The sequence below is a fragment of the Ochotona princeps genome, chromosome 14 (genome assembly GCF_030435755.1).
Source record: "Ochotona princeps isolate mOchPri1 chromosome 14, mOchPri1.hap1, whole genome shotgun sequence".
NCBI classification, from domain to species: Eukaryota; Metazoa; Chordata; class Mammalia; order Lagomorpha; family Ochotonidae; genus Ochotona; species Ochotona princeps.
Window position 1 is genome coordinate 7132873 of NC_080845.1, and position 13753 is coordinate 7146625.

Genomic DNA, 13753 nt, shown 5'->3' on the forward strand with positions numbered 1-13753 from the left:
ACAGAAGCATTTCTCGCCAAGACACAGAGGAAGCCATGGGCTTAGTCGGCTTGCACAGCCCGTGCAGCCCTGCAGGTGCCTTCATCAAGGCTGCTGCTCCAGTGTCTGCGTGAGAACAGACTTTCAGACCTGCCATTGGAGGGCGTCTTGAAGGCAACAGACTCATCTCCCTCAGCTAATTCATTGAGTGCTCCTAAAGTAATCTTCATGATAGCAAAATTATTTTAGATTGATATGTGTAGTTCCAAAGTATGTTTGCTATTTTATTGAACAGATGAATTTTATAATTACATTCTTTTCATAAAAGTTAAGCCAGCAATTTTCTTTGTGTGTTCTGTAGAAATCTGATTATCAAACTATCAGAAATGCTGCAACATGTTTTTTAATAAGGAAAGGATTACAGGAAAAACAAGTCCCAAAGAAGAGGGGAAAATCTTCAAACATATCTGTTAGTGATAATCTTCTCAAATATACGTGAATAGGTTAGTTCAGAATCATTATTTTGATAGAAGCTCTTAAGATATGTCAGGGTTAGGCTTGCTGGGTGTGAAGACTAAGATACCTGTGTCTCATCTCAGAGGGCCTGAGCTAGTGGTCCACTTCAGCCCACAGAAGCAGCGCCATAGCCCACACACTGGGTCCCTGCTACCCATGTGAGAAACCCGGATGGAGTTCCCATTTCGGGCTGTGACCTTGACTGTTGCTGGAAACCAGCAAATCAGAGTACATGTGCTCTCTTGCTTGCCCTCTCTCGCTCTCTTTTGCTGCCTCTTAAGTTATTTACAGAAAAATATTTATTTTTACTTGGAAAAGTTACGGAGAGAAGCAGAGAGAAAAATCTTCCTTCCACTGGGACCCCAAAAGGTCCTGACAGACAGAGCTGTGCTGATCTGAAGCCAGGAGTCTCCTCCGGGTCACCTACATAGGTGCAGAGTCCCAAGGCTTTGGGCCGTCCTCCAGAGCTTTCCCAGGCCACAGGCAGAGAGCTGGGAAAGAAGTGGAGCAACCTGTCTTCATACCGGTACCCATATGAGATGTCGGCATCACAGGCAGAGGATTAGAGGGCTATGCTACCACAGTGGCCCCAAATAAATGATTTTTAAAAAGATCTGGGATGTGACACAGTAGGCTAGTGGCTAAAGCCCTCACCTTGCATGCAACAGAATCCCCACATATGCGCCAGTTGGTGTCCCGGCTGCTCCACTTCCCTTCCAGCTCCCTCCTTGTGGCTTGGGAAAGCGCTTAAGGATGACCCAAGGCCTTAGGGCACTGCTCCTGCATGGGAGACCTGGAAGAAGCTCCTCCTGGCTCTTGGCTTCATATGGGCTCAACTCCAAGCCGTTGCTTCCACTTAGGGAGTAAACCAGCGAACAAAAGATCTTCCTATCTGCCTGTCCTCTGTAAATCTGACTTTCGAATTAAAGTAATTAAATCTTTAAAAAAAAAGTCTGGGCCCGGCGCTATAGCGTAGTGGTTAAGGTCCTCACCTTGAACGCGCTGGGATCCCATATGGGCGCCAGTTCTAATCCCAGCAGCTCCACTTCCCTTCCAGCTCCCTGCCTGTGGCCTGGGAAAGCAGTTGAGGACGGCCCAGAGCCTTGGGACTCTGCACCCACGTGGGCTACTTGGAAGGAAGTTCCTGGATGCTGGCTGCAGATCGGCACAACACCAGCCATTGTGGCCACTCGGGGAGTGAATCACCGGACGGAAGATATTCCTCTCTGTCTCCCCTCATCTCTGTACATCTGCCTTTCCAATTAAAAAAAAAAAAAGTCTGTCAGTGACAAGTCTTGAACTTTTTTAGGAATGGTTTAGAAAGTTCCCTTGGAGCGCTGAGCTAAGGAATCCTGCGTCAGTTCTCTGAGCTTGTGCTTGCTTTGCTTTGTCCAGTGAAGAATTGGAGAAGCATTGCAGGTCAGGATGAGGGAGGAGGTACATGCAGGTCCTTTGAAGCCACTTTGCATTTTCAGGAATGTTATCTTGAGACTTTATTTCTTTTCTATAAAAAACTGGTAGGTTAAGTCTCGGCCTTTAGTGCCTGCATTCCATATAGTCACTGGCTTGAGTCCTGGCTGTTCCACTTACAATCCAGCTCACTGCCACTGTGTCCTGGAAGAGTAGCACATGGCCCAGGTGCTTGTGTCCCTGCATCCGCTTGGGAGAAGCGCAGTTCCAGGCTGCTGCCTTCAAACCAGCCCAGTCCGGCCATTGCAGCGCCTTGGGGAGTGAGTCAGCTGATGGAAGAGTACTCACTCTTTATCTTCTCTGTCTCTCCATCTCTCTCTCTCTCTGTGTCTCACTCACTCACTCAGTAAATAAAAATAAAAATAATTAAATAAAAATAATGCCTTTCAAATAAAAATAATTAAATCTTTTGAAAAATAATCAGCAGCTGTTCTTAAGCAGAGTTTTTAAGTCATTCCTAAGAAGGTGTCATTAAGTAAATTGTAACCTACCTCTGACACCATGTATATTTGTGATTTTTGTTTTTGCTTGATATTAATTCTGTGTGAGAGCTTGTACTTGGTGGCAGTAGGCGGTGGGGATCCTGTGGAACTCTGGTTATTGGCGTTTTTCAGCCAGTTCAAATTTTTCGCTAAGACCAGACATGTGAAATGTGTGTCTAAATGTGCTGAGCAGAACTTTGACATTTTAAATAATTGTTGCTCTTGTTATAATTTAAAATGGAATCAGATATTTGTTTGAAGAACAGAGTAAAGAAAAGAGGAGCAAAGACAGAAATATCTTTCATCCAAGGGTTCACTCCCCACATGCGGCAGCCAAGGCTGTGCCAGGCTGAAGCCAGAACCAGCAGTTCCATTAGGATCAGCCACATTGTGAAGCAGGGACTCAGGTACTTTGAGTTTTTATCTACTGCATCCCAGGCACATTGTAGGAAGCTGAGTGAGAGTTTGGAGTACCTGGGCCTCCAGCAAGGCACTCTGTTACAGGATGCAGGCATCTCACGTGGCTTAACCCACTAGATCACCACTGCCCCTAAAACGTCCTGTTTTAACTTACAAAGCTTCAGTGCCATGCCATATTACCATGATGCTCCCAGTTATCAGTGCGTCATTGTGTACTGGCACGGTAATTCCAAGATTTTCTACTTGTGTAATACAGATTTTTTAAAAATTCACTTTATGTATTTATTTGAGAAACAGAAAGTTCCAGTCCGTTGTCTCACGTTCCGAGATGCTCACATTGGCTAGCAGTGGGCCAGATTTGGATGCTGGAGCCTGAGTCCAGTTCTCCCTTGAGGGTAGCAGGACCTCAGCTACCTTAACTGTCACTGCTTGCCTTTCGAGGTCTGCATTAGCCCAGAGCTGGCATTGTGCGTCACCATCAGGTGTTAATTAAAATAGTCAAATGTGAACTTGCGTGTATCAACCACAGGGCCGTGGCTACCCTCCCGGCATGTCCCTGAGGCCCTGCCTGCCTGAACTCATGTCTGCTTCTTCCAAACAGGAAAACAGGCTTCTGACAGCTCAGTTACAGGAAGTGAAAAGCCAGAGTCTGAATCTGTTCCAAAGGAGAGATGAGGCGGATGAACTGAAGGGGTTCCAGCAGCAGGAACTAAGTAAAGTGAAGCATATGGTACGTATGTGGGTTTGTTTCAGAAAACGTGATTATTTTCTCTTATTTGCTAATTATTACTCCCTAATTGTTGGTTACCAGACTCCAGTGGTCACTGATATTAGTCATGTTTATGTGTTTTTGTTTTATTAAAATGCAAAAGTTCAGTTTGAAATATAGTTCTTTTTCCCTTTAGTCTGAAGTGCTGTACAGTAAGCCCCTTTGTAAGGTCCCAAAAGTGACAAGTTTGGCTATTCACCCACAGTACTCTCTAATGTGTCTATCTCAGCGGTAGCCTAGTGAAACGGTTTGTCTCTGTGTCAGCTGTTAACAAAAGAAGAAAGTTTGGGGAAAGTGGAGCAGGAGCTTGAGGCTCGGACCAGAGAACTCAGCCGCACCCAGGAGGAGTTGCTGGCTTCCCATCAGATGTCATCAGACTTGAGCCAAAAGCTGGAAGAACTGCAGAGACACTGCTCGACGCTGGAAGCGCAGAGGTTCTTGCTTGGTCTGTGGGGCGCTTGGGAAGAGGTGTTAGCGTAGCTCGGCCTGAACCCGCACCCCCCCGCATTTCCCCATTGCTTGCGGCAGTGCTTGGTGACCTCAGTTCTGGCAAAGGCATCTGGTCTTGGTTACCTGCCTGGAACTCAGAATCCCTAACTCCATCCTGACCCTCTCTGCCCTTCATCTGTCTGGGCTAGGAGCCATCCAGCCCTGCTGAGCCATTCAGGTTGGGTTTGGGGTTCAGTTGTTGAGTAAGCAAAGACAGATTAGGATTTCTGGCTTAGTCCTGGGTGGACTTTTCTCTTTGGACTTCAGCTTCCAGTAGAGCCAAGAAGTGTTTTCCATTGATAACCTTCCTGTGGCTGATGATGTTTGCGGTCCTGATATACAAGGAACCATCTGGGTTTCCTGTGGAAGAGTGTGTTGTAGATGAGATAGCCAAATTTGCTCATTGTCTGCTTTCTTTCAATGAAGAGATCATGTGACAGCTTCAAAAGCAGGTGCAGAGAGTAAGATCACAGCCCTGGAACAAAGGGAACAAGAGCTCCAAGCATTCGTTCAGCAGCTTTCCCTTGAATTACAAAAGGTAAGTTCAAGCACAGAGCAGATCTGGGTCCCCAGGAGTCAACAAGTGGGGTAAAAATCTGCCACGGATATCCACCCCAGGTGGCTGCTGGAAGCGTGTTTCTCCCGTGCTGTCCACTGCCCTGTTTGCTTTCCCAGCTAGACCGCACTCAGGTGGAAATGACTGCACTGCGGAAGACATCCACCTTGTCCTTATGGGCATTCTCAGAGCACACCGCAGGGCCTGCAGGAACACAGAAGATGGGGCAGTCACTGTTGGTGGGGCCAGAGCTGTGGATTTCACACACTTGACTCTGGTCCCTTTCTGGCCCTGGCACATGGTGATGCCGTGATTAGCTTGTCATTCGATGGACATACGTCTCCTGTCCCACTCTGGGCATATGCTGAATTCTGAGGTATAAAAATGATAGCACTGAGCGTGAAGTAGTCTCTCTTAGTGAATACCTGCTTCCTGGCATTTTGAGAATAATCCCTATTTTATAATTGTGCTTTGATTGCAAAACATGTAGCTTCCCTGAGTGCTGGGTTCTCAATGCCAGCAGTGTCCTTTAGTCACCGACAGTCCAGTCTGTCCCATTACCCCATCAGATGATGCTACCCGCCTCACCTCCCTCTTATGAAACACTTATCTCAAGTGAAGCAGATCAGCAGCGTGGTTACAGAACAGTACGTCTGTGCTGATGCAAGTTGTGTACCCCCCAGCCCAGTGTCGTCCTGCTTCCAGATACCTAAAAGGCTGAGGTTATATACCTTGCTGGACCCACAGACTCACTTACTCTGCTGTTACTTGCCAGTAAGAAACAACCAGGAACACAGTCTGGAATGGATGGCGGTATACAGCACTCCTCTCAGTTAACTTAACATCTGGATACATACAATTATTCTCCCTCAAAAACTCACAGTTTCTTTATAAAACAATCATCTGTAGCCACAAGGGAAAAAAAAACAAGTTCACAAATAGCAAGTCTTAAATAATGGCACTAGATTTTTCTTATGCAAAGACTCTGCATGCCAGGAAGTGCCTTTCTAGCTCCTGGGTAGGAGGAGGAGGATAGACACACTTTTGAGAGCAAACCGTTGTTGTCATCAGAAAGCCAGGCATAACATGGAAGGTCAGACTATGGCCCCTCATTCATTCTAGGATCTTTTTTTTTGTAATATTTATTTTAATTTGTATTGGAAAGGCAGATTTATAGAGAAGGACAGACAGAAAGATCTTCCATCTGCTGGTTCACTCCCCAAGTGGCCACAATGGCCAGAGCCAATCCTAAGCCAGGAGCTTCTTGCAGGTCTCCCACCTGGATACAGAGTCCCAGGCTTTAGGCCGTCCTCGACTGCTTTCCCAGGCCACAAGCAGGGAGCTGGATGGGAAGTGGAGCTGCCAGGACATGAACTGGTGCTTATATGGGATCCCGGGGATTGCAAGACGAAGGATTAGCCACTAGGTTGTCGCATTGGACCCCCAGGCATTTTTGTTCTTTATGGTTTTGTTGTTTTATGGGTTTTTTGGGGCAGCTTATAAGTTGTCATTTTGTGTGTGTGTTTAGCTCTGGCATGTAGCAGTGCTATTACTTACACATATATTTGTATAGTGTTTTTTTTTAAGATTCATTTTACTTTTATTGGAAATTCAGATATACAGAGATGAGGAGAGACAGAGAGGAAGATCTTCCGTTCAATGATTCACTCCCCAAGCATCCGCAAAGGCCGGAGTTGTGCCAATTCGATGCCAGGAGCCAGGAGCTTCCTCCAGGTCTCCCACGCAGTTGCAGGGTCCCGAGGCTTTGGGCCGTCCTCAACTGCTTTCCCAGGCCGCAAGGAGGGAGCTGGATGGGAAGCAGGGCCTTAGGGATTAGAACCAGCACCCAATGGGATCCTGGCGTGTGCAAGGCAAGGACTTTAGCCACTAGGCTGCTGCGCCAAGCCCAAATTTCGCGTAGTATTTTTACAGTCAATTACTGCTGTGTATACAGTGCATTTCTCTTTACTGCTGAGTTCTAATTAACCCTTTCTTAGGACAAATGAAATTAACTCTCCATTTATTTTTTGCCCTTTTTCTGTCTAGTTATCTTTGATGGACATTGGGTTTTTCCCAGTTTTTAGCTAACATGAATTAATAAACTTTGACCATTTGTGCATAAAATATGCATGGCATATATTTTCATTGATTTTGAGGAATGATTTGGAGTTAAACTGTATGGTAAATATTTGTTGAACAGCAGTTTTCAGCATGTGACTCCTGGACCCCTGCTCATCCGAGACCCTTCAGGGAAGCCAGCTGGGCCATGGGAAAATGGGAAGGGAAGGAAAGGGGGCTTAGAGTGTTGTGTGATCCTTGTGTTTGCCAACAGGTCACTGCTGAAACTCAGGACAAGAACATAGTGATCACACACTTGCAAGAGAAGGTCGCGTCCTTGGAGAAGAGACTGGAACAGAACTTGTCAGGGGAAGAGCATTTGCAGGAACTCCTGAGAGAGGTAACTTTGGCACTATGCCCCTCAGTGTTCAGAGCAGAGCTGCTGGTCCGCGAGCAGCCTGGCGAGGGCAGTGCTCCCTGAGGCCTTGAACTCTTCAGCTGACGTCACAAGCAGCCTTAACACCCGGGGCTCACAGGCTTTCTTTAGAGAGAGAGGCAGTTGCAAGTTAGCACGTGGGCCGTTTGCCACACTGCCCTCTTTTCCATTCTGCTGTCCTCTCCATTGGGGTGGGGAAATTGTTACTGTCTGTTGTTTGGCATGAACAGAATTCTGTGGAACAGGGTGGTCTTAGCTGGGGGAAGCCCTTGAGTGGGCTGGCCACTTCTGCAGTGACGTGGATAGCTTTTCTCATTAGGTCTCTGCTCGTCATCTGCTCACATTCTTCCCCTCCTGTTTGTGTCTCACCATGGCAGATGTAACGAAACCATAGATGCGTCCTGGTTTACACCCTTACATCCACCTTGAGTTATCCCCCCTCCAGCAGCAGTGATGGCTCAGGTAGCTGAGTCCCTGACACCCACATGAGAGGCCTGCCTTTGCCCAGCTGAGAGAGCTTGGTTGCATTTGGGTCGTGAACCAGTGGGTCAGCTTGGCTGCTCGCACTCCTCTCCATCTCCACTGCCATTGTTCTTCAGGGAGTTTGAGCAGCAGTCTCCTTGTGCACCCCCTGACACAGCCTTCCTTGCTCACTGCCAGTCGTATCCTCCTAAACAGCAACATGTCAGTGATGGGGCCTGAGGATGTGAACCGCCATTTGATGCATCCTAGGATGCATTTAGCAGGAAGCTGGATGTGAAGCAGAGTAGCCAGTATATGAACCAGCGCCTCAGCATGAGATGAGAGTGTTGCAAGCAGCAGCATAGTATGTTGTCCACAAAACCCACCCTCACCTGGGATGTTTACGACCTTTAGGCCCAGCACAAGGCACTGTGTGAGTGTGTTGTAGGTACAATGACTGCTCATGCATTGGAGAAATGACGGCTTTCTTTCACTCTTCTCTCCACTTACAGAAAACACTTGCTGAGCAGAACTTGGAGGATGTCAGACAGCAGCTTCTGGCAGCCAGAGGCAGCCAGGCCAGTGCTGTGGAGGAGCTGGAGACCCGGGTACTGTGCTTGGGTGGTAATGGCTGAATTACGTGGCATGGCCAAGAGATCCCACTCCTTTTATTTTTAAGATTAATTTATTTATTTGAAAGAGTTACAGAGATAACAGTTCCACAGGTCATGGGATTTCCTTTTTCCCCTCCCCAAGTCCCTCCCCTCTCACTGAGTTCCCCTATATCGTTACTATAGTATAGTTCTTCATACACAGTCATATGTCCATCATTGCAGGCATGGACAATGGCAGAGAGTCCAGCATCCTATTGTCAAGATAAAGTAAACAGTTTGATTGGGGGAGTCCATCTTTGTCTGGAAGTAGAGATGCATACTGCATTGTATCCTCACATCTGGATATGATAGTCACCATGACACAGTTACTACACATCCCCTTACATGAAAAACCACAATACAGTATCAAAACAAGAAGAAAAAAAAAATTAACAGCACCATGATGTTAAATAACATTCTACTGAATGACTAATGTGTCACTGAAAAAATGAAAAAGAAAATCAAGAACCTTCTTGAAGAAAATGATGCTTCTGTATGATCTATGAATCACTGAAGAATTTAATCAGAAGAAAGTGTTGAAGAGATGAAACTAACAAAAAAATCAAAATCTGTGAGATACAGTTTCCTCTGATCTTTGTTGGTGAGATATGTCTTCTATAGGCGACTCTCCAAGCGGCCACAACAGCTGGAGTTGAGCCAATCAGGAGCCAGGAGCCTCTTCCAGGTCTCCCACGTGGGTGCAGGGTCCCAGGGTTTTGGTTCATCTTGCACTGCTTTCCCTGGCCACAAACAGGGAGCTGGACGAAGCAGGGCTGCTGGGATTAGAACCGGTGACCATATGGGATGCTGGGCGTGTTCAAGGCCAGGACTTTAATCACTGTGCTATTGCGCTGGGCCCATTTGATTCATTTCTACTGTGACATATTCCTGGAATACCTTGAATGCCTGCGTTACGTGCTTCTTGTTGTTGATAAGTTTTTTTTTTTTTTTCTCAGAGATATTGTGTAGGCATTGCCAGTGGAAATAAGAAGTTTTATAACAAGTGTTTTGTATTCTGTATCCCCCCGTTTTCTCGATGTCTTCCTCAGTGAACTCAGGTTGGCGAAGGGTTTTGCTCCTTTGCAGGGGAGTCTTCAGTAATATTCATTGTGCCTCTGTCTGTTCTTTTGCTCTTGGTCATTGTACTTCTGGTTATCAGATTCTTCTCCTTGGGGCAGGTTTCTAAGCTCTGTCACCCACAGGTCTACAGTTTGATTTTACTTATTGCAGTTTCTACACAGCTCTTTGTTTGCAGTCACTTGTGCCACTCCCTGCAGCAAGTTCCAGGTCTGGGTTCTTACATTAGATTTCCACCTTGGTCTCTGTAGCCCCAGCTCCTGGCTCACCAATCTTCACCTCCTGTGATACTGTGCAGAGGCTGCACCGTTGTCTGTGCAGCCTTTCTCCCACTTCCGGTTGGAGCAGATCCCAAGATTAGGGAGATACCAGGTGTCCAATATAGCTAGGTTGTTGGTGGTGCTGATCTTGCCAGAGCCTGTTGGCTGTTAGGTCTGAGAGCCACATGGACCTATTTTAACCTGTACAAAGCCATAGTCAGTATTATTTTCCTGTGGAACCAGTGCAAGCCACTGAGCTCAGTGAGTTCTCGCCAAGCTCAGCACATGCACAGCTCACTGTTGTCCCCTGCAGACTTAAATTCTTTGCCAGACTAAGAAATGACACCTGATATGCCACTGCTAGAGTTCTTAATCTGCTGGCCATCAGGTCTGAGGGCCACCTAGCCCTGTCTTGGGTGGAACCTGTAGGATGCCACATTGTTACAGTTCACTGAGTTGGAAATGAGTTCACTCCCAGCTCAGTGCATGTGCAGTCCTGCTCCATAGCCCTTGCCTCCTTGAACAAAATGGCGCCCGATACAGCTCTAGGAGGCGGACTGGGCTATGAAATCCACCCTGTTCCCACACTGCCCATCTGGGATGTGCCACTCTGTCTCTGCTCCTGGTCAAATCAAACAGACCAGCAGGACGAGTAGTTCTTTGTCTGAGTTCACCTCTGGAGCTCCTGGTAAACGTCCCTTCCCATCTTGTAGCTAGTGGAGTTCTGGCTGCAGGTGCAGTTCAAATCACTGTTGACTGAATGCCACTAGAGTATCGGTCACTGCAACACCACACCATTGTCTCCACTGGTCTCCTGTGTCTGTCCATCTCCAGGTACCCCTCTGCTGTTGTTCTGTCCTCTTCTGTTTCCTGGAATGTGCCCTCTCTGTTTCACACTGGCTAATATTTCTCCATATGTTTAAACATGTCCTTACCGTATTATGCCATCTTGATTCTCTGTGAGCAGAAATTCATTCTTTTTTTTTTTTTTTGCGTGGATTTATGTTATGTATTATGTATTTGAAAGTCAGAGTTACATGAGCTGGCACGATGGCTCAGTAACTAAAATCCCTGCCTTGCAGTATGCTGGGGTTCCATGTGGGCGCCAGTTCATGTCCCAGCTGATCTACTTCCCATCTTGTGACCTGGGAAGGCAACAGAGCATGGTCCACAGCCTTGGGACCCTGCACCCACGTGGGAGATCAAGAGGAAACTCGTGACTCCTGGTTCCTGGCTTTGGATCAATTTAGCCCCAATAGTTGCAGCCTCTTGGGGAGTAAAGCAGCGGACAGAGAATCTTTCTCTCTGTCTCTCCTTCTCTCTGTAAATCTGCCTTTCCAATAAAAAACAATAAATCCTTTGGAAAAATAATTTAAAATAAAAAGAGTGAGAAGGAGAATGAAAAGGAGGTATTTCCTTCTCTGGTTTACTCGCCAACAGCCATAACAGCCAGGAACTTCATCCAGGTCTCCCCTGCGGGAGTAGGGATACATGGACTTGGGCCATCTTCCGCTGCTTTCCCAGGTGCATTAGCAGGGAGCTGGGTTGTAAGTGGTGTAACTGGGACACAAACTGGTGCCCGAATCAGATACTGGCATTGCAGGTGGTAAGAGTCTGTGTGAAGGAAGTGATTAAAGCTGGGTAGACAAGTCCTCTGAAAATGTTAACTTGAAATATTTTAGACGAAAAAAATGAACCCAAGGGCCCGCAGGTCTGAAATTATAAAACACTCCGAAAATAATTTATGGTCTCAAGATTAAACACAGCAGGAAATTTGAGGGGGAAATATAGAAAGTTTTATATTGTTTTATTAAAACTATAAACAAAACTGAAGAAACCCATGTCGTTTTTTTAAAAAATTGAATGAAAAGACAGCAGAATGGTAACACTATATAGCAGGCTTGCAGGTGAGGTTTTTCTCCTTTGACTTGCTGCGGTGCGTCTGTGTCATTATCTGAATTAGCTTGCCTTTTGCAGCCGTGGATTCCATGCTCAGCATCTTGACCAGAAGGAATGCTCTGTTTCCAGGTGAGGGACCTCGAGGCAACTCTGCAGGCGTCTGAGGAAAGGCTCCGGCAAAGCAGCGACGTCGTGGCTGCCCAGGAGGTGCAGATCCAGCAGCTGGTGAGTGGTCCCTGCGGCTGCTGCAGGCCAGCCGCCATGCCCTGCCCGGTGCCTGGCCGCTGCCCCAGGCTCCCTTCCACCATCTGCGGTAGCAGGAATAGGGAGGCAGGAGCCGCTGCGGGGCCTGAATTCTCCAGCGAAGTGGGCTGATGGGCTGTGTCCACCTGTCTTGGCCGTCGAGCCCTGCCCAGCTCCAGGGCTCTTAGGCAGAAGCATGGAGAGCCCTGTGATGTCGAGGGCTCAGCCCCAGTCAGGTTACTGAGTTAGGAGCCAGGGAGGTTAGAGCAGCCAGTATGTTTCACGTGTACAGCAGCCGGGCACTGCGTGGAGGCCATGCCCATGTCTGCAGTCAGTCCGCATAGCGTAGCAGCTCGTGGCAGAGGGTCAGGCCCAGTACCCTGGGTCACTCAAACATTGACTGTCTCACCGCCCAGTCAGTGGCAGCACTCACGCCTTCATTAGGGCAACACCCTGGCTTTCACCACTGTGAGGGTGCCAACACTGAGCAGCAGCAGGAAAGGCCGTGTCTGAGGATTGGCTAGTACTGAGTGCTGTGCCCACTGCCCCAAGGGATGATGGCATCCAAGCCCAGGCCACACTCCACCTCCCAGGATGGGCCAAGACTCAGGAGCAGCTGAATCTGCAACCAAGCAGGACCACAGGAGGGAGCCTTGTTGCTTTTTTCTTTTTATATCCATTATTTCTTCCAAATAGTCATTCATTCATTTGAAAGGCAGAGAGTAACAAGAAGACACAGAGAGAAATCTTTCATCTGCTGCTCTACTCACCAAGTGGCTGTGACAAGTAGGGAACTGGGTCTCTGTTCAAATCACCCCGAGCACTGGTGGGGAGCTGGTATGAAGATGGAGCACCCAGGACTTGAACTGATGTCTGTACAGGATGCCAACATAGCGGGCAGGGGCTTAACTAGCTTTGCCACAACGTTGGCTCTGAAGCACTGTTTCTGGCAGTCGCCAGAATAGGGCTGCCTCTTGACCAGCTGTCCACTGGTGTGCCTGCAGGCTGCTGCAAACCAAGAGAGCAACCACGTGCGGCAGCAATGCACGGAGCACACCCACACCCTCGAGGCCCAGCTTGCTGCTCTGGAGGTCGCACGGGCAGCTGAGCAGACAGCCGCGGAGCAAAGGATGGTAAGTGTTTCAGGAGTGCAGGGAGACCCCATGGGATGCCAGGCCCCTGCCCAGCCCGGTCTGCCCAGGCTCAGCAGGAAGCCCCGTGCTGAGCTTCCGCCACTTGCCAGATCAGTCTTCCATTCCCAGGGGAGCACCTCCTTGCAAAAAGCAGAGTGGAAAGGCCAGAGGACCTGCATGGATGCGTTTTCTCTTTTCTTAGGCCCACAGAACCTTCTGACGCTTTCTGAATTTCACATTGCTCCTCCTGAATGGCTTCTCCCTCACACAGTTCCTCTGCCATCCCATGGTGTCAGAAATCATGTGCCTCACTACGTTGTAGGAGATTTTCAAGTTCTATCTTTCTCAGCCCCACCTGCGTTCTCTTGTCCCCCCTGCAGTAACCAAAAACAAAAAGAGTGCCCTTTCAAAGTTGGCCTATGAAAGCTGTGCCAGGGCACTGTGCCTGGGCTCTGTGGGAGTGAAGGGCTTGTCTCCTCACAGCTGCTCTGCTTCACTTGCAGCGAGAACTGAAGGAAGAAAACGCTGCCCTTAAGGAGAGCAGGAATGAATGCGAGCACTCTTTACAGCACCATCAGGGGGAACTGAAGAAGCTGAAGGTATTTATCTGAGTGACTCAGAGTTTCACAGAAGCATTCCAGTCTCTGCCACGTCTGTTTGGCATGGCCAAGGTGACATTCCACATTTACAGTTACAGAGAACGAATGGACCACGTCTGTGGTCAGTAGTTCTGTTAGACAGCTGCCCACACTGTCCTCATGTCCTCTCAGATCCAGAATGATGGGAAAACGATAAGTCATTGAGTCGCAGATCCATAGTGAGGTGCAGGTGGGTCTGGTCTAGCCTTGGAC

General features: G+C 48.0%; 1 protein-coding gene across 3 annotated transcripts in view; it reads left to right on the forward strand.

Moving 5' to 3' along the window:
* Positions 1–13753, forward strand: part of GOLGA1 (golgin A1) — a 42792-nt gene that overhangs the window by 12273 nt on the left and 16766 nt on the right. For all 3 annotated transcript variants that reach the window (XR_009246628.1, XM_058672562.1, XM_058672563.1), the window contains 8 exons: positions 3469–3597; positions 3901–4070; positions 4552–4663; positions 7014–7139; positions 8150–8245; positions 11656–11751; positions 12774–12902; positions 13406–13501. Coding sequence is in view for 2 of the 3 variants with exons in the window: in XM_058672562.1 (XP_058528545.1) it covers positions 3469–3597; positions 3901–4070; positions 4552–4663; positions 7014–7139; positions 8150–8245; positions 11656–11751; positions 12774–12902; positions 13406–13501 (954 nt within the window). In the remaining variant the exon portion in view is untranslated. The remainder of the gene's footprint in view (positions 1–3468; positions 3598–3900; positions 4071–4551; positions 4664–7013; positions 7140–8149; positions 8246–11655; positions 11752–12773; positions 12903–13405; positions 13502–13753) is intronic.